General features: G+C 41.9%; 1 protein-coding gene across 2 annotated transcripts; it reads left to right on the top strand.

The window, feature by feature from the left end:
* The first annotated feature begins 1,211 nt into the window (after positions 1 to 1,211).
* Positions 1,212 to 7,099, top strand: LOC143106932 (tripartite motif-containing protein 16-like). Of its 2 annotated transcripts, XM_076271428.1 has the most exons (7): positions 1,212 to 1,464; positions 2,656 to 2,751; positions 2,964 to 3,197; positions 3,475 to 3,634; positions 3,750 to 3,809; positions 4,768 to 4,827; positions 6,415 to 7,099. In XM_076271428.1, the coding sequence occupies exons 1-7, from the start codon at positions 1,297 to 1,299 to the stop codon at positions 6,927 to 6,929; spliced, it is 1,293 nt and encodes a 430-aa protein (XP_076127543.1). In that variant the 5' UTR covers positions 1,212 to 1,296; the 3' UTR covers positions 6,930 to 7,099. The 2 variants fall into 2 exon arrangements, with proteins under 2 accessions (XP_076127543.1, XP_076127544.1); XM_076271429.1 differs by lacking the exon at positions 3,750 to 3,809.
* The last annotated feature ends 16,134 nt before the right edge of the window (positions 7,100 to 23,233 follow it).

Raw genomic sequence — 23,233 nt, 5'->3', positions numbered from 1 at the left:
GAACACGAACCTTTCTTTTCAAGGGGGCAGGCGAATTCCCGGAAGTAGAAGAATCGACGTAGGCTGGAGGGACCACCTCTCTGCTAACTCCCATAGAAGTCCATTCATTGTAGGATTTTTTTTAAATACCATAACTTCATATAACATATATCCTGTGCCGATATTGTAGCTTCTGTGTAATCCACATAAACACTACAAAGGCAAAACAGACTACACTACCTCGTCCGTAACGTTGGTTACCCGTAAGAAGAACGGTTAGCTTGTTAGGTTGGAGGGAAGCTAGCTTTGACGTAATCTCTCTTTCGCGCCGTAGGGAGATAACCGTATTGTTTGGATAAGAAGCTCAGTCCACCTTACTGTCTATGACGGTAACTCATAAGCAAAACCTAGCATACACGACCGTATGTTAAGGTAAAGCATTACACAGAGGGAACCTAATAATAATAAAAAAGTAAACCTAATTTTTTTTAAAAGGGCACTAATCATTTCAGAGGTTTTCGATGGATTGACCGTAGGTCGGAAAAGTGGAAAGAAAATTAGCTTCAAGGGCAAGGCTATAACTTTGTTTTGTTTTAGCATGACTGTTTTTGAAGATGATCATGTATGGTAGCTTCAACATTAACTCGACTTGGTGAGGATGATAATAATAATAGGCTACATAAATAAATGTTTAACTTTGATGACTTTGAAGGCGAAGGAAGTGTGAGAAGAATTTCTGTGTATCTATCATATGAGTTACAAGATTCAGTTTTATGGCTAACGTCACGAAGTTAAGTGTGAGTCTGCGCAGTACTGGGGGGACCAACTGAAAAATCGTTCTATTTGACTCAGTGCCTAGCCTTCATGGAAAGCGATATGGCTACACACCGCAAAAGAAGAATTGCAGAAGCAAGTCCAAGTAACCAAGACCTTTTTACATGCCCGATCTGTCTTGATTTACTTAAGGATCCAGTGACTGTTAACTGTGGACACAATTACTGCACGGGCTGCATCAAGGGCTGTTGGGATCAGGAAGATCAGAAGGGAGTCTACAGCTGCCCTCAGTGCAGACAGACGTTCACTCCAAGACCCGTTTTAAACAAAAATACTGTTTTTGCGGAGGTGGTGGAACAGTTCAGGAAGAGCAGAATTCAACCTGTTGTTCCTGCTCCTGTTTTATGTGCTGGAGATGTGGAGTGTGACGTCTGCACTGGGAGAAAACTGAAAGCTGTGAAGTCCTGTCTGGACTGTCTGGTGTCTTACTGTGAAACTCACTACAAAGCTCACAATGAACTCCATCCTGGACGAAAACACAAGATGGTTGATGCCATTGGTCAGCTACAGGAGAGGGTCTGCACCCAACATGAGAAGCCTCTGGAGGTGTTTTGCCGTACAGATCAAACTTGTGTTTGTTTGTTCTGTGTGATGGATGAACACAAAGGCCATGACAATGTGTCAGCATCTGCAGGGAGAAAGGAGAAACAGGTAAGTGCAGTTGTAGTAGCCTATAACATGGCTATATGGTGTAACTGGAATGAAGCAGGCTATTCTTTCACACAAACATGCGGGTATTTGTGGGCGTTTAAGGACGTTTTTGAGAGGTAACCAGGTAGGCTACGTCATGCTTTTGGAGGTGAAAACAAACGCTGCATTGCCATTGAGATATCATATAAGGAACCAAAAATCCCAATTGTTTGCACCTCCAAATGGGCGGTGACGCCATTTGTGTCCTGTAGAGTTCATTTAGACAGAAAGTTAGAGAGTGAATAACAGCAACATTCTTGAACTTGCACCACTATGCCACTTTATTTCTTACTTAGGTCAAACAGAACTACCTCTTATTGGCCTGACTTTGCACTAGTATTTTATTTTATTGACTGTCTATGCAATTTCAACCAAATTTTGCTGCTCTTATTTTTTTTCATTATATGTGCCCTCTTATTTACTTATTTACTTACTTTTTTGTTTACTTGAATGTTATGTTTGTCTGTGGACTTAGAATTGGTAAAATATGTCTTGTCTCCACCGTGGGATAGTGAGAAACGTAATTTCGATCTCTTTGTATGTCTGGAACATGTGAAGAAATTGACAATAAAGCTGACTTTGACTTTGACTTTGACTTTGACTTTGAATATCCCCTTGAGGATCAATAAAGTATCTATCTATCTATATCTATCTACATACAATAAGAAGTAAAAGGATAAGTATACTCTTTTTATCCCGTGAGGGAAATTTGGTCTCTGCATTTATCCCAATCTGTGAATTAGTGAAACACACTCAGCACACTGTGAACACACAGTGAGGTGAAGCACACACTAATCCCGGTGCAGTGAGCTGCCTTCAACAACAGTGGCGCTTGGGGAGCAGTGAGGGGTTAGGTGCCTTGCTCAAGGGCACTTCAGCTGTATGGTCGGGGTTCGAAACGGCAACCCTCCGGTTACAAGTCCGTTGTTACAATAACAACGGCATACAATCCCTTCTTTCAATTGAAGTCATACAACCAGATGGTTACAGCCTTCTTAGTAATGGGCACATCAGTAACATTAAATATCAACACCTTAGCCATATGTTCATGAGTTCACCCTGATGAAGCAGTTTGCGCTTGAGGAATTGTCTAACAGGCCTAGAAGTTCTATGATAACTGCAGTGTGGATGTGATGCATTTGTTCAACATAGACACACTTGGGAGAGACCCAGAGGAGATTTCAGCAGAGAATCCTGGAGAGAGAGAAGGAGATGCAGGAGCTGAGGAAGGCTGTGGAGACTCTCAAGGTGAGTACTGACCAGAGGAGAGGACAACAACTGGTTGTTGGACGAGACATACACAGCCTCAATTTGGGACTAGGGCTCTTGTCCAATTAGCTAAAGAAGAGTAATGCTCAGTCACTCTCCAGTTCCTCTAAGCCACACTGTGGGTAACAGGCTTTGTGGAAGAGTGAGGGCTGCTTTAGATGGATCACGTGTCTTTGTGTGTCTCGTATCAGAGTTCTGCACAGACAGCAGTGGAGGACAGTGAGAGCATCTTTACTGAGATGATCCGCTCCATTGAGAGAAGGCGCTCTGAGGTGACAGAGCTGATCAAAGCTCAGGAGAAGGCTGAGGTGAGTCGGGCTGAAGAACATCTGAAGCAACTGGAGCAGGAGATTGCTGAGCTGAAGAGGAGAGATGCTGAGCTGGAGCAGCTTTCACACACAGAGGATCACATCCATTTCCTCAAGGTAACTGCTGATAGGTTATGAGGGCTCAGGATGTGCTGATGGCATCAATCTATCTTACGCAGCACTTTAACAGACCCCATGCCCTTTTACATCTGTAAAGAATGTGTTTTTGTTAATGCTCATATTTTTTGGCTATCAAGACCTATGAATGGTATTTTCATACTGTGATTATGATCTACTGAGATCTAGTCAATATGAACCATCCCTAATATCTGTTTTCTGACTAGTCATGTGCACTATACTGATATTGTCTCTCTTTGTCTTTCTCTGTATTTAGACTTTCCAGTCAGTGAGCAACACACCTGAGACTAAACACGTGTCCAGTACCTGTGTTAACCAAAGCCTTTCTTTTGAGGCTGTGAAGAAATCTGTCTCCTCACTAAAGGGGCAGCTGGAGGATTTCTGCAAAGAGGAACTCGTGAAGATATCTGCAGCAGGTTGGCCACACTCCTGACATATTACATTTTTTATACTGATGTAAATGTTTGTGTACATTTAAACCACTTATTTAAGTCAGTGCTGTTTATAATATGATTCTTTCTGTGAAAATAGTGGCTAAAGTCCAGGCTATGTTGCCTTCTGAACCTACAGCCAGAGAGGAATTCCTACAATGTGAGTCTTATTACATGCAGCACATTATTCCAAATCACAAGTCAAGCTTCATTAAAAAGTTCAACATTTTAATATGGGGTTTACAGGGCATGGATAGAGGAAGCAACGTCTTTCCCAGACAGTCATCCTTGCAGAGCAGTAACAGGTGTTGGACGTTTGTTTTGTGTAGCCCACCAATGCAAAGTCCAGAATCATGTCAGCAAATCTATTACATCTCTTCCTGAGCCTCCTTTTAGAACATCTTACACTCTCCTAATCAGCCACAGTACATGCTTTGGGGCCCACCTTTTAGACCACATAGTTTAGCATTGAGAGTCATTCAGGAAGATTGTGAAAGTCTGATCTGTTTGATCAACTTCACGGAAGAAATCTGATGAGGAATTAACTATAGATCTGACAGTAATGCATTGTAGTACAAGACAGGTATTCCAAAGGAACTACATTTGATGGATACATTAGTTCAACCAGACGTACGGATAAAATGATTAAGTCAGCATGAAAAGAAGAATGAAACAAATCTATAGGGGTAACCACAGCACCCTCAGAAATGGATGTATCAAGTGACATACATTATATTTCCATAGAGTGTATTCTCCTTGGTGGATCCAGTATGAGAAATGAGAGTTAGGTGGAGAGGTGAGGTTGGGTTGCAGACTGTGGACACTGAAGGGTTGATAAAGGCATTCTGAATGCCATGAACACTATGTGAGACTCATAATAACCAGCAGAGCAGATGCAGATTTGTAGATTTAGCCCAGTTAAAGGCACATTAAAGGCACAGTCCGTGTTTCTGGCTAAAGGTTGTTATTTGAGATCACCAGCCAATCAAATGACCCCCTCTTCTCTGTAATCCTGAAGCAATGTGTTGATGTAATGTATGTGGTTAGTACAATGTTGACATTTCCACCAGTTATGTAAGTAACTGTTGTTTATAGTAATATTTTTTCTGTCTCAATAGTGACTAAAGTCCAGGCTATTTTGCCTTCTGAACCGACAACCAGAGAGGAATTCTTACAATGTGAGTTTTGTCACATACATTTTACATTCCAAATTTCTTTCAAATTTCAAATAAAAGTCAAATGTCATTGCAATTAAATGTTCAGAATTGTTGACCAGGTTTAAGCAGCTCAACATATTATTGTGGGTGTTACATTTCATGGGTACTGTACTGTTAAACAATTTACTATTGAACTGAATGTAACTTGTTAGTGTACATCAGCAAACGTGTCATCATACAGATGCATGTGTATGGGTAAAGTGTTCCATTCATTTCATTTGGAGCCTGTCATTTTTATTTCTTATTTATCTGAGAATTGACATCAGCAGCATCAACCTTTCTTATACTGTAAGCCTAGGTGTTGTCTCCTTTCCTCAGTAAAAGTTGATCTCAGCAGCTTTGTGACAAGAATTTAGTGGTAACCTTCTTATAAAAAACGTGTGTGATTGTGAAGTGTTTTTAGGAGTACTCTTAGCAGTAAGATGAACAGGCTCAGGTTAGAGGTCTGCACTCCCGCGGTAGACCCGCGGGTCCCGACGCAAAAGAGTGCGGTGCGGGACAACTTTTGAAAGCTCTTTGCGGGAGCGGGCGGGATGAGAAAGGTGCGTTCGCAGGTGCGGGTAGCATTGCATAGTAGCATTGTGCTTGTGTCAAAGCAATAATAGCATTGTGCCTGTGTGCATAGTGTAGGTGATCTCTACAAGTGCACAATAGCACTTCTGTTGTGTAGCCTTTTCTAGGTTGACAGTTTCAACATTCTAACTCAATACTGCACCAATGTTATAACCCTAGTGAAAATGTAAAAACATAGGACCCAGGTTGAAAAAAGCTGGAGTGCACCTTTAAGTTGTGTTGGCAGTATCTGAAGTCTGACTGGGAGTGTGAACATTACAATATGAAGGCATTTTGAATGACAGATGTGAGACTCATAATAACCAGCAGAGCAGAAGCAGGCCTGATTCCCCTGTAGATGTAGCCCAGTCCAGTCATTCTGATGCTGCCAGGGTTTATCTGACAGCAGTTGGGGATATCCTCCAGTAAAGATGGACGGGTCACTCCTGTCCAGTAGCATGCATCATTAAAGGTTCAGTCTGTGATTCTGGCCAAAGGTTATTATATGAACTGAACAGCCAATCAATATGCACCCGCCTCTTTGTGCTCCTGGAGCAGCATGTAGATGAGCTGAAATGGGGTTTGGAGTGAACAGCAGTGCATAGTGTAGGCAAAGGTGGGTGCAGGAATGTGTGTGTCTGGCCCTTCAGTATGCTGGGGGTTGTGCTACCAGGTGAAAGTAGAGGTCTTCTTCATAAACAGTTTGTGATTTGAGAACACACAGACAAAACTATAACACACAAATCGCACACACACACACACACACACACACGCACACACACGCACGCACGCACGCACGCACACACACGTAGAGGAACCTGACATTCATTCAACCTTGGCGAATACAAAGTCACACACACACACACACACACACACATAGAGGAACCTGACATTCATTCAACCTTGGCGAATACAAGGTCACACACACACACACACACACACACACACACACACACACACATTAAAACATTCTGTCCTTTGTGTTGCCTTCGTCAGATTCCTGTCACTTCACACTGGATCCAAACACAGCTAATGGAAACCTCCATCTGTCTGAGGGGAACAGGAGGGTGGAGAGGAGAGATGAGCTCCAGTCATATCCTGATCATCCAGAGAGATTTGATGAGTATAGTCAGGTGCTGTGTAGAGAGGGTGTGTCTGGACGCTGCTACTGGGAGGTGGAGTGGAGTGGAAAGGATGTTTTTATAGCAGTCTCATATAAAAGCATCAGCAGGAAAGTAAGGGGTGCTGTGTCATGGTTTGGAGGTAATGATCAGTCCTGGAGTCTGGTCCTCCGCAGCTCCTGCTCTTTCTGGCACAATAATAAACCGACTAAACTCCCTCTAGTGGCCAGCTCCAGAATAGGAGTGTATGTGGATCACAGGGCAGGAACTCTGGCCTTCTACAGCATCTCTGACACAATGACCCTCCTGCACAGAATCCAGACCACATTCACTCACACACTCTACCCAGGGTTTTATATAGATATTGGATCATCAGTGAAGCTGTTGTGAGTATTCTCAGTTGGGCATTGGTCTAGTATGAGCCAGGCTAAGACCCTGCTGCAGTAGGAGGCATTAGTGTTTCAGCTTTGGCAACTGGGGTCAGACTCCTCACAAACACATTGAGGAGAAGGAAGGGTACGTAGTGTAGTGCAACATAAAAGTCCAAATTCAGTGAAATGGTCAGAAGGGTTTTGTAGCATTAAAATAAAAGTTTGAAGATTTTGCTTTCACACAACTCACTGATACAAATAGGTGTTGCCCTTTGCACCCACTTAATATTTTGGACAACAAGTTTTGAACTTATCTTATTTTACTACATTGATACAGACAAAGAATATATTTAAAGAATACTTTGAATGTAATCAGCTGTGAATGTAAAGTCAGCTTCTGATTGGCCTGTCTGTCTTTCTGCAGAAATAAAAGGTGTGTTTGGCAAAGTGTGTCCTACTGTGTCTCCCCTGATTGGTAGATTGTCATCCTGTGTGGAAGCAACAGAAAACAGAATATAAAGAAGCCTCAAAAACTATTCTAGACACAAACACAAATACATCGATCTGTTTTGTGTGATATTTTAAATCAGTGGTCCCCAAACTTTTTCTTCCGAGGGCCAGCTTACTATGCCTGGCTCTAAGAGAGGGCCAGAGACTCGGAGTATATCAGTAACAATAAATAGCTTAGCGCTGTGAACAAAGGCAGTCTACCTTAGTTGAATATTACATTACATTTAATCTATAGGCTATTGCAATTTAATACCATTGTTATCTGTGTTTATATTGCCATCATGCCATATCAGTGTACAGTGAACAAGCAATATCCTACAAATAATTTAAAGTTCTCAAACTATGAGTTTTATGAAGTGGTGGCAGAAACATCTGAAATGACCACCATTCTAACTTTCACTCACCTGATGAGAACTTTGTGAACTCTGTATGAACATTTGAACGAGTGAATAAAAAATATAAATAATTATACCAGAAAGTTCCAGAATTATGACTTGAATAGAAGTTAGTTAGTTATTAACAATTAATTGATACATTTTTAGAATACTTTGAGCACTGATGCAGTCAGCAGAGGCCTCTTACATTGTTTGCAGGTAGGCCTACTATACATTTCATTCTGTGAAACGCGAAACAGCGCCAAAACAACCACCAGTGGACAAAAAGAGTATTACATATGTACTGTTAAGACCCGCCATAGAGAATGAATGGGGGAAATTACGGAGGTTAGTTTGACGATGTCGTACTCCCGTGCGGGCCGGATCCTATATATACCACGGACATGTTTTGGGGGGCCACCTTAAATGAGGTGGCGGGCCGTAGTTTGGGGACCACTGTTTTAAATAATACCCCCCCCCCCATCCACACACACGCACACAAACATTAGTTATTATTTTCAATATAACATAATAATAATAATAATAATAATAAGCTTTATTTGTATAGCACCTTTCATACACAGAATGCAGCTCAAAGTGCTTTACATTTGAAGCATGTAACAAAATAATAGTCAGTCAGTCATTATCAATCACATTTCTGTCATAAGACTGGCAGCCTTAACCCTCTTACCCCCCACAAGCACGCCATATGGCAACTGTGGCAAGGAAAAACTCCCATATTCCAGGAAGAAACCTTGAGCAGAACCTGACTTAATAGGGGGAGCCCATCTGCTTCTGGCTGGCTGCGCCCTCCAATAGCAGCAGATGTAGAATAATCTGAAAAGGTAGTCTACAGGATAAGATGAGTTAACTAAAAGCTTTCCTGTACAGGTATGTTTTCAGATCTTTTTTAAAAATACTTACTGAACTCGCCTGCTTGATGTACAGAGGCAGGGTGTTCCATAGTTTGGGGGCATAATGGATAAAAGCAGCTTCTCCACTTTGTTTGTGGAGCACTTTGGGTATGATTAAAAGATTAGAATTGGATGATCTAAGTTTCCTTTGTGGTTGATAAGATATTAAAAGCTCAGAGATATATGAAGGTGCTATGCCATTCAGAGCTTTGTAAGTAATTAACATAACCTTAAAATCAATTCTATAGGAAATAGGGAGCCAGTGCAGTTCAGCCAACACAGGGATGATGTGTTCTCTCTTCTTAGTCTTAGTTAAAAGTCTAGCCGCAGAGTTCTGTATGAGTGCCAATTTCTTTAGATGTTTTTTGGGAAGACCAGTGAAAAGTGCATTGCAGTAGTCTAACCTGCTAGTGATAAAGGCGTGAATTAGTTTTTCTGCATCTTGTTGAGTTAAAAAGGGCCGCACTTTGGCAATGTTTCTCAAGTGGAAATAGGCTGTTTGAGTAACTTTACTGATATGGGGCTTAAAACTTAACTCTGCATCTAAGATGACACCGAGGCTTGTTACTTTTGGTTTGACCTGGTGTGCCAAGTTCCCCAGATTACTAAGAACAATATCTCGCTTTAGTTTTGGTCCCACCAAAAGTACCTCTGTTTTGTCATCATTTAGTTTCAGAAAATTTTTGCTCATCCACTGATTAATGGAGGTTAGGCATGCAGTGAGGGAGCAAAGGCCATCTGGGTTAGTTGGCTCCACAGAAATATACAATTGGGTATCATCTGCGTAGCTATGGAAGTTTACATTATGCTGACTTATGACGTTTCCCAATGGAAGCATATATAGGGAAAATAGCAGGGGACCAAGGCAAGAAGGTAATGAGGTAAGAAGGCAATGAGGTAAGAAGCCCATGAACAGACATGGATCTATGTGTTGGGTGTTTGTAATGTGGTTGTGGAACTGTTCATCCTTAGGTGGGGTCACAGACAAATAATCAGCTCACACACTTTTCAAACACATTATGATCTCTGCTCACTCCATCACCCACTTGTACTGTAGCGCTCACATCTCCTGAAATCACTTCCTCAGGACACCACTGCAGAACACAGATCCATAACACTACCAAACACACTCCAGTGTGTTTATGAGAGGGAGAGATTATGTGTCTGAGTCTGTGTGTGTGTACGTGTGTGTTGTATCAGCCTGTGAGTATGGTAGATGATAGTTTTTGTGTGTGTGTGTGCTTGTGTGCTTATTGGACTTTGTATACAGTATTGGCTCAGGGATTAGTGCATGTTGGATTCCTCTATATGTGTGAGTGGGGGCTCCCTGTGCGTCAGTCTGGCCCTCACCCTCTCTACCAGCTGTTTTAGTAGTACAAGGTTATTGTATTTATGGGTAGGGGTAGTCTGGAGGGGGGGGGGTATATCTTGTATCTATATTTTAGCTTCTTATTTATTCATGTTTTAAACTTTAACTTTTATTGTATAACTTATTATTACACTATGTGAAATCAGGGCTTTGAACCGGTTCAAGGAACGAAAACGAAAACCGGGAACTTTTTGTATTTTACAGGGAACAGAAACGAAACCGGAAACGTTATTATTTTTTATGTTCTGGAACAGGAACACTTATTTAAAAATAATGGTAACCGGTTAATACCGGTTTTATTTCGTTCCTCAAAGTTTTCGTTGCCTAATTAACTAAAAAAAAAAGTATTTTCCTGCGCACGTTACCATGACAGCTGAGGTTCACTTCCTGTGTGACATCACATCAGACATTCGCTGACTGAATGGAGAGAGAGCGGTGGATTACAAAGTCTCCACTCCACATCTTAAATAAGAGGTACATTACGATCCATCGTTAATTAAAACGCTCATTCCAAACACAATATCAATAGTTATATTTGTCGACTCCACGTTAATGATGGACTAGCGAACATTAGGCCTACTGGATGGCCTTTCCCCCCGACAGTTGGAATTTGTTGTTGCCCGAGTGGCATAACCACGTGTCTTAATAATGTCGTTACGTTTGTGTGGAAATGTTCTCTTTTAACAATAAACTACACATTTGAAATAATTGTAGGCCTATTTAATTATTATTATTATTAATAATATAATTATTATTATGTAATAATGGTTGTAATATTATTACATTTGGTTTAAGCTGGATGAGAAAGATGTGACATTATTCTATAGCATTAAACAGCTGACGGGAACAGTATTTTTTTGTTCTAACTGGTTCGGGAACGTCAATTTATTGGTGGAACTCATAACCGGAAACGTAATAATTCCGTTTCTGTTCGGAACGAACCGATTGGAAAAAAAAATCCCCTGTGTGAAAGCACAGTTGGAGTGGATTCAGGAGTTAATTTCACTGCTTGTTGTAGGTCTATGACTATGTTTGTGACAAAGAAACTTGAACCTTAACAGATCGGATAGCAGAACAAGTCCTGCTCCTTCAGAAACATGTCCGTCATACTCACACACTGATGTACAACACACACACACACACACACACATACTCTAGTCTCTCTCTCTTTCTCACAGACACACTGAAGCATTCTGTCCTTTGTGTTGTGTCTTCCTTCATCAGACTCACTGATCTGTCTGAGGGGAACAGGAGGGTGAAGGAGAGAGCTGAGCTGCAGTCATACGCTGATCATCCAGAGAGATCTGATGATTGGTGGAGCTATCAGGTGTTGCGTAGAGAGGGTGTGTCTGGACGCTGCTACTGGGAGGTTGAGTGGAGTGAGGTGGTTCCTAGCGGTCTCATATAAAAGCATCAGCAGGACAGGAGGGGGAAGAAGGGTTTCATTGGATGTATCAGTTCTGGAGTCTCCAGCTGTTCTTTCTGCCACAATGATGAAAAGACTACCATGCGAAGAGCATCATACCCTTCAATCAGAGATTGGCATGGTGTTATGTCTGTTACGGCTCCCGTATACAGTTGCGTGCGTTGCAGTGCTGGAGACTCATCCCGTTCACTTTACATGGGCTCACGTCATCCGTTGCCCAACTGAATTGTGGGTCCGTTGCGTCGCGTTGCTCTCGTCGCTCGCGTTGAGAAGTTCAGCTGTTGCTGCACTGACGGACAGCACCGCCCAATCAAATTACGAACAAGCGAACAACAGACGGCACCAGCCAATCAAATTAAGGTTATACCTTAAGTCATTTGCATAGCTGCCGCCGGGAACACCCACTGGCACATGTTGACGGAACGCAACTGTGTGCAGGAGCCGTTAGCCGTTAGTCAACTTTAGCATGAGTTCAAAAATGTATGAGCCTAACTGTATCTACATTTCCTTGTGCCTAACCACAATAATAAAAAGCATCGCTGGATTGTCAGACAACCATGATTTCCAAGCTACACATATGGATCATTATGTAAGAGATAATGGCCACCGAGGTGTCCCGATATGGAATTAATGGACGAGGCGGAGTCAAAGGACTCCACAGCGTGGAGCAGAGTTCCACCAGGTCCATCAGGAGTTGAAGCAACGATTCTGTTGGGATCCTATTGTATTTGTTCTCTTCTATGGTTATTTTTATCCCACAAATCAAAGGGCAGCAAAAACCACAAACGCCAAAATTTGACAAAAGAGTCTAAATTGGTGAAATTGATTGTGCAAGTGAAATTACCATTTTCCATGCATAGGGGAACATAGTCAGCAACATGCCAACATGAAAAACAGTGCAAATGTGTTTTTATTTACCACAAACATATCTCAACATATCTTAACTTTGGACATTCTATTCATGAATAATAAGGTTGAGATTGAATTAAAACAAGGATGAGCTTAAAAGGTACAATTCTCAAAGAGTGTAAATGCATCTCTGAAAGATGATTTGCATGAACTTGACATGAAGCATCTTTACGATGTGTTTTTTGCTCCATCATTTCTCTTCAGTCCAGATCTGCACCTACGGAGAAGAGAAGAAAAGGCCGTCAGTTTGGTTCAAACAGAACAGTCGTCTTCATGATTTACATTCCCTCTTCAAATCCAAATGTGGTTCTCAAACTCCCAAACAAGAGGCAGGGGAACAGCCATCCCAATAAGTCCTAATAAACACTAGTGATCAGTAAAGCCATCCTAATAAGTCCTAATAAACGCCAGTGATCAGTACAGCATCCTAATAATCCTAATAAGCACCAGTGATCAGTACAGCATCCTAATAAGTCTACTTCAGTGATCAGTACAGCATCCTAATCAGTCTACTTCAGTGATCAACAGCATCCTAATAAGTCTACTTCAGTGATCAACAGCATCCTAATAAGTCTACTTCAGTGATCAGTACAGCATCCTAATCAATCTACTTCAGTGATCAACAGCATCCTAATAAGTCTACTTCAGTGATCAACAGCATCCTAATAAGTCTACTTCAGTGATCAGTACAGCATCCTAATAAGTCTACTTCAGTGATCAGAACAGCATCCTAATAAGTCCTAATAAACGCCAGCGTTCAGTACAACATCCTAATAATCCTAATAAGTCTACTTTAGTGATTAGTACAGCATCCTAATAAGTCTACTTCAGTGATCAGTACAGCATCCTAACAAGTCTACTTCAGTGATCAGTACAGCATCCTAATAAGTCTACTTCAGTGATCAGTACAGCATCCTAACTAGATGTACCGCAGAGCGGTACAAAATATGACCGCCGCCCAGTCCAGCACATTTTTTCCACAAAAATAAGTCAAGCTGAAAGGCATATATGATTCTAACTGTCTCATTGAATTGCATTATGCACACTCAATTCTCACTGGTATCTGCTAGACAACAAGTACCAAAACATGATTAGTTCATAGATTTCACATGTAAAATACATTTTATACAACCCCACCCCCATCTTGCCTGTTCATAATTCTGAGAATTTCTTAAATTGTGTGCATGTGTGCGTGTACATGTCTATGTGTGTGTGGGTGGGTGTGTGTGTGTGAGTGCGTGCATGTGCTTGTGTGTGTGCCTGCGTATGTGCCTGTGTGTGTGCATGTGCATGCATGTGTACATATGCCTACTGTGTGAGTATGTGTCATACGTATGATTACTGTGAATGTATATGTGTACGTGTGTATCTGTTTCTGCACATGTGTGCATATGGAATGGGTTAACATGACCCCTGGAGGCAAACATACGCAAAAAATTGGTCATCCTAGGCCCTACGGTTCTCGAGATATTCACAGAAAACTGTTGGTGTACGGTCACTAAATGTACACATAAATTATTTTATTGTATGGCCCCCCATGAACGAAAGTTCACGAAACTTGGCATGCATTCGGAGGGTGTCATAATGATCCTACACTTTCAATTCTGTGCAGTTTTGACCATGTCAGCCAGAGATATTGTGATTAAAACACCTAATTTTTTGCTTTTTAATTTTTAACTAGGTGGCGCTATACATGAAATAAGTGGTAATGGGATGGGTTGACATGGCCTCTTAAGACCAACATACAAAAAAAGGTGTTCCTCCTAGGCCCTACGGTTCTCGAGATATTCACAGAAAACTGTCTCCGGCCACCTACAGGCCAGTTGGTGTACAGTAACATAAATTAATTTATTGTGTGGCCCCCCATGAACGGAATTCCACGAAACTTGGCGTGCATTTAGAGGGTGTTATAATGATCCTACACTTCCACTTTCGTGCAGTTTTGACTATGTTAGGTCACAGATACCTGTGATTACAACACCTCATTTTTACTTTTTTGCTTTTAACTAGGTGGCGCTATAAATGAAATGAGTGGTTATGGAATGGGTTGACATGGCCCCTTAAGATCAACATACAAAAAAAAGGTGGTCATCCTAAACCCTACGGTTCTCGAGATATTCACAGAAAACTGTGTCTGCCCTACCCTCCTTTCGGGGGGTCCAGTCCAGCGGGGGGGCTACAGATCAAAACGAAAAACGATGGTTCCATGCTATCCATGTGGGGCTACATGCCCACCAAGTTCTGTGTACCCCGGTCTTTCAGTGTCCCGGGAATCCTTGACGGAAATTTGGCCATGCGAAAAAAAAGAAAAAAAAAATCTGACTAAACCTAAACCTTCGCTGCGCGGCGGTCATAATAAGTCTACTTCAGATCAGTACAGCATCCTAATAAGTCTACTTCAGTGATCAGTACAGCATCCTAATAAGTCTACTTCAGTGATCAGTACAGCATCCTAACAAGTCTACTTCAGTGATCAACAGCATCCTAACAAGTCTACTTCAGTGATCAGTACAGCATCCTAACAAGTCTACTTCAGTGATCAGTACAGCATCCAGCAGCTCATGCATGGAAGGGATGCAGGTGCATAGTTACTGCTACTACAATAAAATACATTCAGCTATTTTTGCCCTCAAACAAAGCCACAAGAAATTACCACTTTTTTATATAGAGAATCTATAACAGGTTTGAGCTATTTTTTCTCTCAAACAATCCTCCGTTGGAATACAGATGCAGAGTAAGATGATTTATGTTGGATATGACAAGCCACAAGAAATCACCACTTTAGAGAATCTATAACAGGTTTGGGGACATTTTGTGTCAGAGCCACTGACAATTTAGCTGAGGTGTGTGTGTGCACCTTGTAGGAGCTACTTACTTGGAGCGGACAAGTAGGTACTCGACTGTGATGCCTGGGAGGCCTGACCTATGATACAGTGATACATCACAAGTCAACAGGTGAAGGATACGGAGCATAACACCACAAAAACATTTATAAACCCATGAGTTCATCTAGTTGGGTCACCTGGTTCACCTGGCTATCTTCACTATAGCCAGTTAGAACCACAGTAGCCATTGATTTGCTGTACCTGTGCATCTCCTCCTCCTCCACCATATAATGATAGCACAGGTGTACTGTACCTGTGCGTCTCCTCCTCCACCACCATATAATGATAACACAGGTGTACTGTATCTGTGCATCTCCTCCACCACCATATAATGGTGGCTCCAACCACACACACCAGCACTGCCACAGCCGTCACAGATGACAATATGGTTGTTGTTCCTGAATCCCACTCACGCTCTGCCAGCAACAGTAAAAAAAATATTACTAATATTATTTTGTATTCTATCAGTATTTATTACTATTATTGTACATTATTATTAATATTACAATACAGTAACATTAAAGCTAATGTTGGCAATATTGTTTTGGTTATATTCACTGAAACCGACACTATGCTCTGACAGAACAACATCAGCCAGTTTTAGAAGAAAAAAAACGCGCTTCCTATACCTAGAGCCTGTTATTTGTTTTGAAAAATCTACAACTCCCAGTCCTGGTACAATCAGTGCAGGGCTGTGTGAGATCTGACTGTCAATCACAGTTCATGCACACACCACAGATCCCCCCTTCCCCCCTCTCGCACGTTACAATATCGCACATACTCGATGGGAGGCAGCTCGGTGGTAGTGGGAGGGTGGTAGTGGGGGAGGGGCTTGAGGGTTTTAAACATTCAACATTTTGGCCCCTCAATCTGCCAGACTTGCCGACTGAAGCAACTCAACACAGGTAATACCTAAGCCAATGTCCAGCTTGTTGTCCAGGCTGAGGTGTTCAGCTGTGCAGGTGTAGTGGTGATGCTGTAGTTCCTCTGCGCTGACCTCCAGGCTCTTCCTCATCTGGTATTCGTCTCATCTCCATTAGGTAGCAGCTCCCCCCCAGTGATCTGGTGGTCAGACACAGGCTGGCCGTCTCTGAGCAGGGTCAGGTTGATGTGACGAGGGTAGAAACCAGTGGCCAGAAAGGTCACTTTGGCCCCTCCAGAGTCTGGGAGTGTCCTCTGGAGGAGCCTGACTCTGGGCTTCACTGCAGAGGATGAAACTTATTCATAAATAGCACAAAGCAATAATCTTATGACTCATGAACTGTCATGAGGCTACCTCTCATGAACACTTCCCTGCCCCTGCCTTCAATCAGACCAGAGATAGCACACACATGCATACAGCACCAGAGATAACACACACATGCATACAGAACCAGAGACAACACACACATGCATACAGCACCAGAGATAACACACACATGCATACAGCACCATAGCACACACATGCATACAGCACCAGAGATAACACACACATGCATACAGCACCAGAGATAGCACACACATGCATACAGCACCAGAGAACAAAGATAGTTTAAACAAAATCTTGCTTAACAATGTATTAGTCAGGCCATCCATCTACAATGCACAAAGCACAAAGATGGGATAACGTTGCAAAAAGGGTGACCTCATGTACATCAATTTGTCACCACACGCCAGCTCTCCATTGCACTGATATTATGACCCAGCCATGACTCTGCATCCATGCCACGCCAGCTCTCCATTGCACTGATATTATGACCCAGCCATGACTCTGCACAGCTCTCCATTGCACTGATATTATGACCCAGCCATGACTCTGCACAGCTCTCCATTGCACTGATATTATGACCCAGCCATGACTCTGCATCCATGCCACGCCAGCTCTCCATTGCACTGATATTATGACCCAGCCATGACTCTGCACAGCTCTCCATTGCACTGATATTATGACCCAGCCATGACTCTGCATTCATGCCACACCCTCAGTCTGTCAGTCCATTCACTGGTCACCACAACTCTATTGGGGAAGAGACGACTACAACTTACCTTTTCTCATCACCTCATTCTTCTTAATGTGAAGGCAATTCTTCAGGGCTTTAATACAAACTGGGCCGTATACGTTTGCACACAGTAACTCATGAGTATTTGTTTCAATATGATTCCACACTGTGGACCATAAACCTTCAGACCGTAGAGTTTTCTGCTGCAGACTGACCTGCCACTCTGCGTTATACACCTTCAGACTGTAGAGTTTTCTGGTGCAGACTGAACTGCCACTCTGCGTTATCTGCTCCATTAAAAGCACCTGGAGATAGCAGTGGACCAGGGATGCCACCGTCTAATAGCTCACAACCAGCAGTGGACCAGGGATGCCATCGTCTAATAGCTCACAACCAGCAGTGGACCAGGGATGCCATCGTCTAATAGCTACAACCAGCAGTGGACCAGGGATGCCATCGTCTAATAGCTCACAACCAGCAGTGGACCAGGGATGCCATCGTCTAATAGCTCACAACCAGCAGTGGACCAGGGATGCCATCGTCTAATAGCTACAACCAGCAGTGGACCAGGGATGCCATCGTCTAATAGCTACAACCAGCAGTGGACCAGGGATGCCATCGTCTAATAGCTACAACCAGACCATTCCTGCTGGACGTGTATTCCTTTGGGAAAGAACAACCAAATGCATCCGCATTTCAGCCTTGTGTACATTCTTTGGAATACTATGTGCATGTGTGTGTGAATAAACTTACATTAAAGTGTAACTCTGGCGAAAACTGACCCCAGGGTGTTTTTCTGCATGAAAACACATCAAATAAACCATTGAGACAGTATTTTTCGTTGATCAACCACTACAAGCCCACTACTATACGCTATAGCCCCAAATCACAAACAGTGGATTAGCTAAGGGTGGTGAGCCAAACGCTTCCCAAATAAAAATTTTTAACCAGTGATATTGTTCAAAACAGCACCAAACCTTGTCAGTAGCTTGCTCAGGGTCCCTATACATAAAACGAAGCACCAACAACGTAGCTAGCAAACCTGGAGTTTATTACAGAAGACTGTTAAGAACGGTTACCAACTCTCCCTACCAGCTCCTCCAACCCCAGCACAAATAATAGATTAACTAAACGTGACAGTACAACGAATCCTTGCGATACTGGGATTTGGGGCTATAGCGTATACCGGGGCAAGCTCTGTAGTGGTTGATCAACAAAAAATACTGTGTCTACGGCTTATTTGATGTGTTTTAATGCAGAAAATCAACCCTGGGGTCTGGAGTAACACTTAAAGTGTTACTGGGATAGGTTCTTGTGGATTTAAGTACCACTTTGTTGGAATTCTACTTTTTGTCAATTTTCAACATAACTGGGTACTTGGCGATAAGGGGGTACCAAATTCATCAAGAGCTGATGCCACAATGTCAAACATTTCAGCACAACTATTCAAATTCAAATGTATTTATTTTATTTTTTATTTACTATTGAGTATAGACACAGGGTAGATTCCTCTGTCAAAGCAATACAAAATCTCAATGGAGGCACCACACACTTACCACCTGTCAGGTTAAGCTGGTGTTTTGAGAACAAGGCTATATTTTTTACACGTCTATACAGGTCTCCAAAGGCAAGGTTAGCAGCTTCTTGTGTAATACATTCAGTGTGTTTAGACTGTTGATTTCTCAAGTTGTTCACATTTGAATCGTAATAGAATACTTGGATGTCATCTAGCATCCCCACTGTGATGAACTCTGGGAACGTCGTGTCTCCAATGATGAGGGTGGAAAGAGCCCACAGAGAATGAGCGCCTGAGAAAAGAAGGAGGCACATGAACTCTGAACTCTGAACTCTGCACATGAACTCTGACCTCTGCACATGAACTCTGAACTCTGCACATGAACTCTGAACTCTGCACATGAACTCTGCACATGAACTCTAAACTCTGCACATGAACTCTGCACATGAACTCTGAACTCTGCACATGAACTCTGCACATGAACTCTGCACTCTGCACATGAACTCTGCTCATGAACTCTGAACTGTGCACATGAACTCTGCACATGAACTCTGCACATGAACTCTGCTCATGAACTCTGCACTCTGCACATGAACTCTGAACTCTGCACATGAACTCTGCTCATGAACTCTGCACTCTGCACATGAACTCTGCACATGAACTCTGAACTCTGCATATGAACTCTGCACTCTGCACATGAACTCTGCTCATGAACTCTGCACTCTGCACATGAACTCTGCACTCTGCACATGAACTCTGCTCATGAACTCTGCACTCTGCACATGAACTCTGCACATGAACTCTGAACTCTGCACATGAACTCTGCACTCTGCACATGAACTCTGCTCATGAACTCTGCACTCTGCACATGAACTCTGCTCATGAACTCTGCACATGAACTCTGCACATGAAAATGGAAACGCTTAACCACAAGACTTTCACCCAGGATCCCCTCACTTGCTCATCAACACATCATTCACTAGCATCAAACCCTACACTTCACTTGCTCATCAACACATCATTCACTAGCATCAAACCCTACACCTCACTTGTCACATGCTCCAGAGTACCAGCATGGCTAAAGAATATCATGAATGATAAGATCATTTTGTCATCTGAAACCTGATAGTCATGACTAAACATCTCTACAAAGAAAGTTATTTTTTATTCAAACTCAGGCTGCTCCTCCTCTACCTCTTGATCCTCTTCTTGTGTGCCTTGAGATTGAAAATGAACTACCACACATGCGAGAAAACCCCCCAGGAAACTCTTCCTGTCATGCTTCTGTTTCAGCTGCCTCCACTGTTTCAACTGAGTCACTGAGATTTCGCAATAACCAAGAGAAGAGCCGTTATTATGCCACATTCGCTAGTTTACACTTATCCAAACAAAGGCGGTAGAATTTTCATGTGTAAATACCAAAATGTCACAAGCAGTGTATGTATCAAGAGTACAAGAGTACATTTTCTAAATATTGCATTACTACTGCCACAGTGCTTACATTTATGTACAGAATCGTCCTACATGGAGTTATGAAAAATTTTAATGTTAATATACGGAGAATGTAAAAGGAATTGAAAGTAAAATCAAGTCATTTTCATCTTTTTACCATGTTGCCAGGGATGGGCAGTATTTCTAATACATGTATTTAAAATACGTATGTCAAATACAAAATACTATTTTGTAATTGAAACACTTGAAGCGAAAACTATCATTAACTTGTTCAGAAAATTGAAATAGTCTGGCGAGGTGGAGCCAGAGGTTGGCACATTCCCGGGATGGACCTGCTGCGTCTTCATCCATTGTTTCGTCCATGGTTTCGTCTCTTATCTAAATCTGACCATGGAGTTGACTTTGGCGGAAAGCTGAAGGTGATTGCTGATAGGCTGTCCCAATCAGTGGCGCCTGCACAATCCAATCACGTTTGAGAGGGAAACAACAAATTGAGGGTTTCCGAGATTTTTCTTTTTTCCTTTTTTTTTTAAGAAGTAGTAACAGGTACTCACGGTTATGGATAGAAATGTGGTGGAGTAAAGAGTACAATATTTGCCTCTCAAATGTACTTGAGTAAAGTCATGAGTACTCCCCAAAAATGATACTTGAGTAAAGTACAGATCCCTCAGAATTGTAGTCAAGTACTGTACTCAAGTAAATGTACTCCGTTACTGTCCGGCTCTGCAGAATCCAGTACACTGTTTTGGTTAAAAATATGAAAGCAGCCTTACCTGATTTCACAGTCAAGAAAATCTGGAATGAACAGAAGAGGAACGGTAGTCTCAACATGGTGACGCATGTATCAAGTGCTGCTTTCAGTTCATCTGATGAAATTTGGTGCTTCTATTCTCTGCCTCTTTCACTAGCAGCACTTCATGTGAGATTCTACTCTTTCCTGAAATGTTTTGTTGGGAAGAACTCCACCCACACTCCAGATATTATATTTTGTTTACTTGTTATAGTGTCATCCTCATCCCAAACCTGCAAGTAGGCCTATCAATGCAACAAGCACTCCATCTCACTAAAGTGCTCAACAAGAGACAGATATGTCCTCGCTAATGTCTGAATGTACACATGCTATTCATTCATTAATGAGAATCTTGAGACTCTTCTACACTCTGAGGGTAAACACCAATTCTTTCTTTTTCTCCTCAGTGAGTAAAGTTCCGAGTGTTCTGCCTCCTGAACCTGAGACCAGAGATGAGGTCTTACAATGTGTGGTACACACACACACACACACACACACACACACACACACACACACGCACACACATACACACACACACACACACACACACACACACACACACAAAGAGAGAGAGAGAGAGAGACACTACACTTTGAGTTTGTGTGTGTGTGTGTGTGTGTGCGTGTGTGTGTGTGTGTGTGTGTGTGTGTGTGTGTGTGTGCGTGTGTTAACCTCTGAGTGACGTACACACCATCCTCTGTGCAGCCATCCCCCGACTCCAGGTGCTGTGCAGAGAGTGTGTGTCTGGATGCTGATACTGAGAGGTGGAGCGGAGCAGGAAGGAGGTTTCCATCGCCGTCTCCTACAAACACATCAGCAGGAAGTGACACGTCCATGTCCAACGACCTGTCCTACACACACACACACACACACACACACACACACTCACACACACACACACACACACACACACACACACACACACACACACACACACACACACACACACACACACACACATATTTATATTTTGCACACAGGTACAGCTGTAAAGGGGAAATCAATCCTAAACTGAATTAGACAAAAAGTGTTTTGGATTGTACATTTAGGAATTTTACATTTCATGTAACCTTAAAATTAGTCCTATATTATGTGGTGCTCACAGGACACTTAAAATGTTTTAATTAACTCGTTCACAGTGGCCACACACACATAGAAGTGGTTCAGTCTGGTTGTTTGTTTTGCATCCTGTTTTGCTTGAGACTGTTTTTCATGCTGTTATGGCTGCTACAAGTTGTATATTTTACTGAGCTACAAAAACTGATTTACCAAAGTTTCACCATAACCCCTTAATTCTGTGACTACATGCCAAATTGTTGAAATATGCATCATCATTTCATTATCATATTATCATAAGAACAGTGTGTTAGCAATGGCAGTCAGTCACAAAGTCTGATTATGCTTTACAATATGTGTTAAATCACCCAACACCATACAACGCCTACTTGTTATAATCACAAATAGGGCTTAACCTGTTTCAAATTAAAACCAATTTAAATTTAAAACAAGCTGTCAATATTGCACATATATGTTATAGCCTACTATATGCAAATACATATAATGCAAATATATATTCAGAGGTTTGTTTTCTAGCCTATATAATATTATTATTATTTATTATATGTTTTGTGTCCCCCTTTGTTTATATTTGTGTCAACAACAACAATAACAACAAATCCCTTGTTTTTCCAAACGTTCCATAGCATTGATGTTATTGATGTAGTAGCTGTGTTTCAGTCCTGTGACCATTGTAATTGTTATTACAAAATAAGCCCACTAGATGGCACTATCACTTGTTATATCAAACCCATGAACAGACATGGGTTTGATATAATGACATTGTACATAATGTCATTGTAGCCTATTTTGAATTCCTAAATTCTGAGATAAGCAGGCAGTTTAGGCTACCTTTAAGGAATGTGTTTGCCAATTAGCATCAGCAATTAAGTTTGACCAGTCTACACTATTTTGTTTTAAGATCATCCATGTTTATCCAGCATTAACCCTGTGATTATTTGCTTTGTTTTAATGTAGAGCAAACACACAAAAACAACTGATAAAGCCTATCGTGAATAGACGACTAAACTCATAGCGCTATCTTAGTGGCAATCTTTGTCAATGATAGTAGCCTATTGGGTGTGGGTTGGACGGTGACTCACACAACAAGGAAGGTATGCAAGATATCCACGCCGATCCGCG

The sequence above is a fragment of the Alosa pseudoharengus genome, unplaced genomic scaffold, assembly GCF_046254945.1.
Source record: "Alosa pseudoharengus isolate Yale_2024_CS ecotype anadromous, Long Island Sound unplaced genomic scaffold, YU_APseudo_1.1 YU_APseudo_1.1_scf_6, whole genome shotgun sequence".
Lineage (NCBI taxonomy): Eukaryota > Metazoa > Chordata > Actinopteri > Clupeiformes > Clupeidae > Alosa > Alosa pseudoharengus.
This window is presented reverse-complemented; position numbering and strand designations above follow the sequence as displayed.

What these genes read in the sequence shown, in the direction of transcription:
- LOC143106932 (XM_076271428.1), top strand. Translation starts at nt 1,297, where the DNA reads ATGGTTGATGCCATTGGTCAGCTACAGGAGAGGGTCTGCACCCAACAT. An exon ending in CAGGGAGAAAGGAGAAACAG is followed by an intron (nt 1,465 to 2,655) that starts GTAAGTGCAGTT and finishes TGTTCAACATAG; the next exon opens with ACACACTTGGGAGAGACCCA. An exon ending in AGGCTGTGGAGACTCTCAAG is followed by an intron (nt 2,752 to 2,963) that starts GTGAGTACTGAC and finishes GTCTCGTATCAG; the next exon opens with AGTTCTGCACAGACAGCAGT.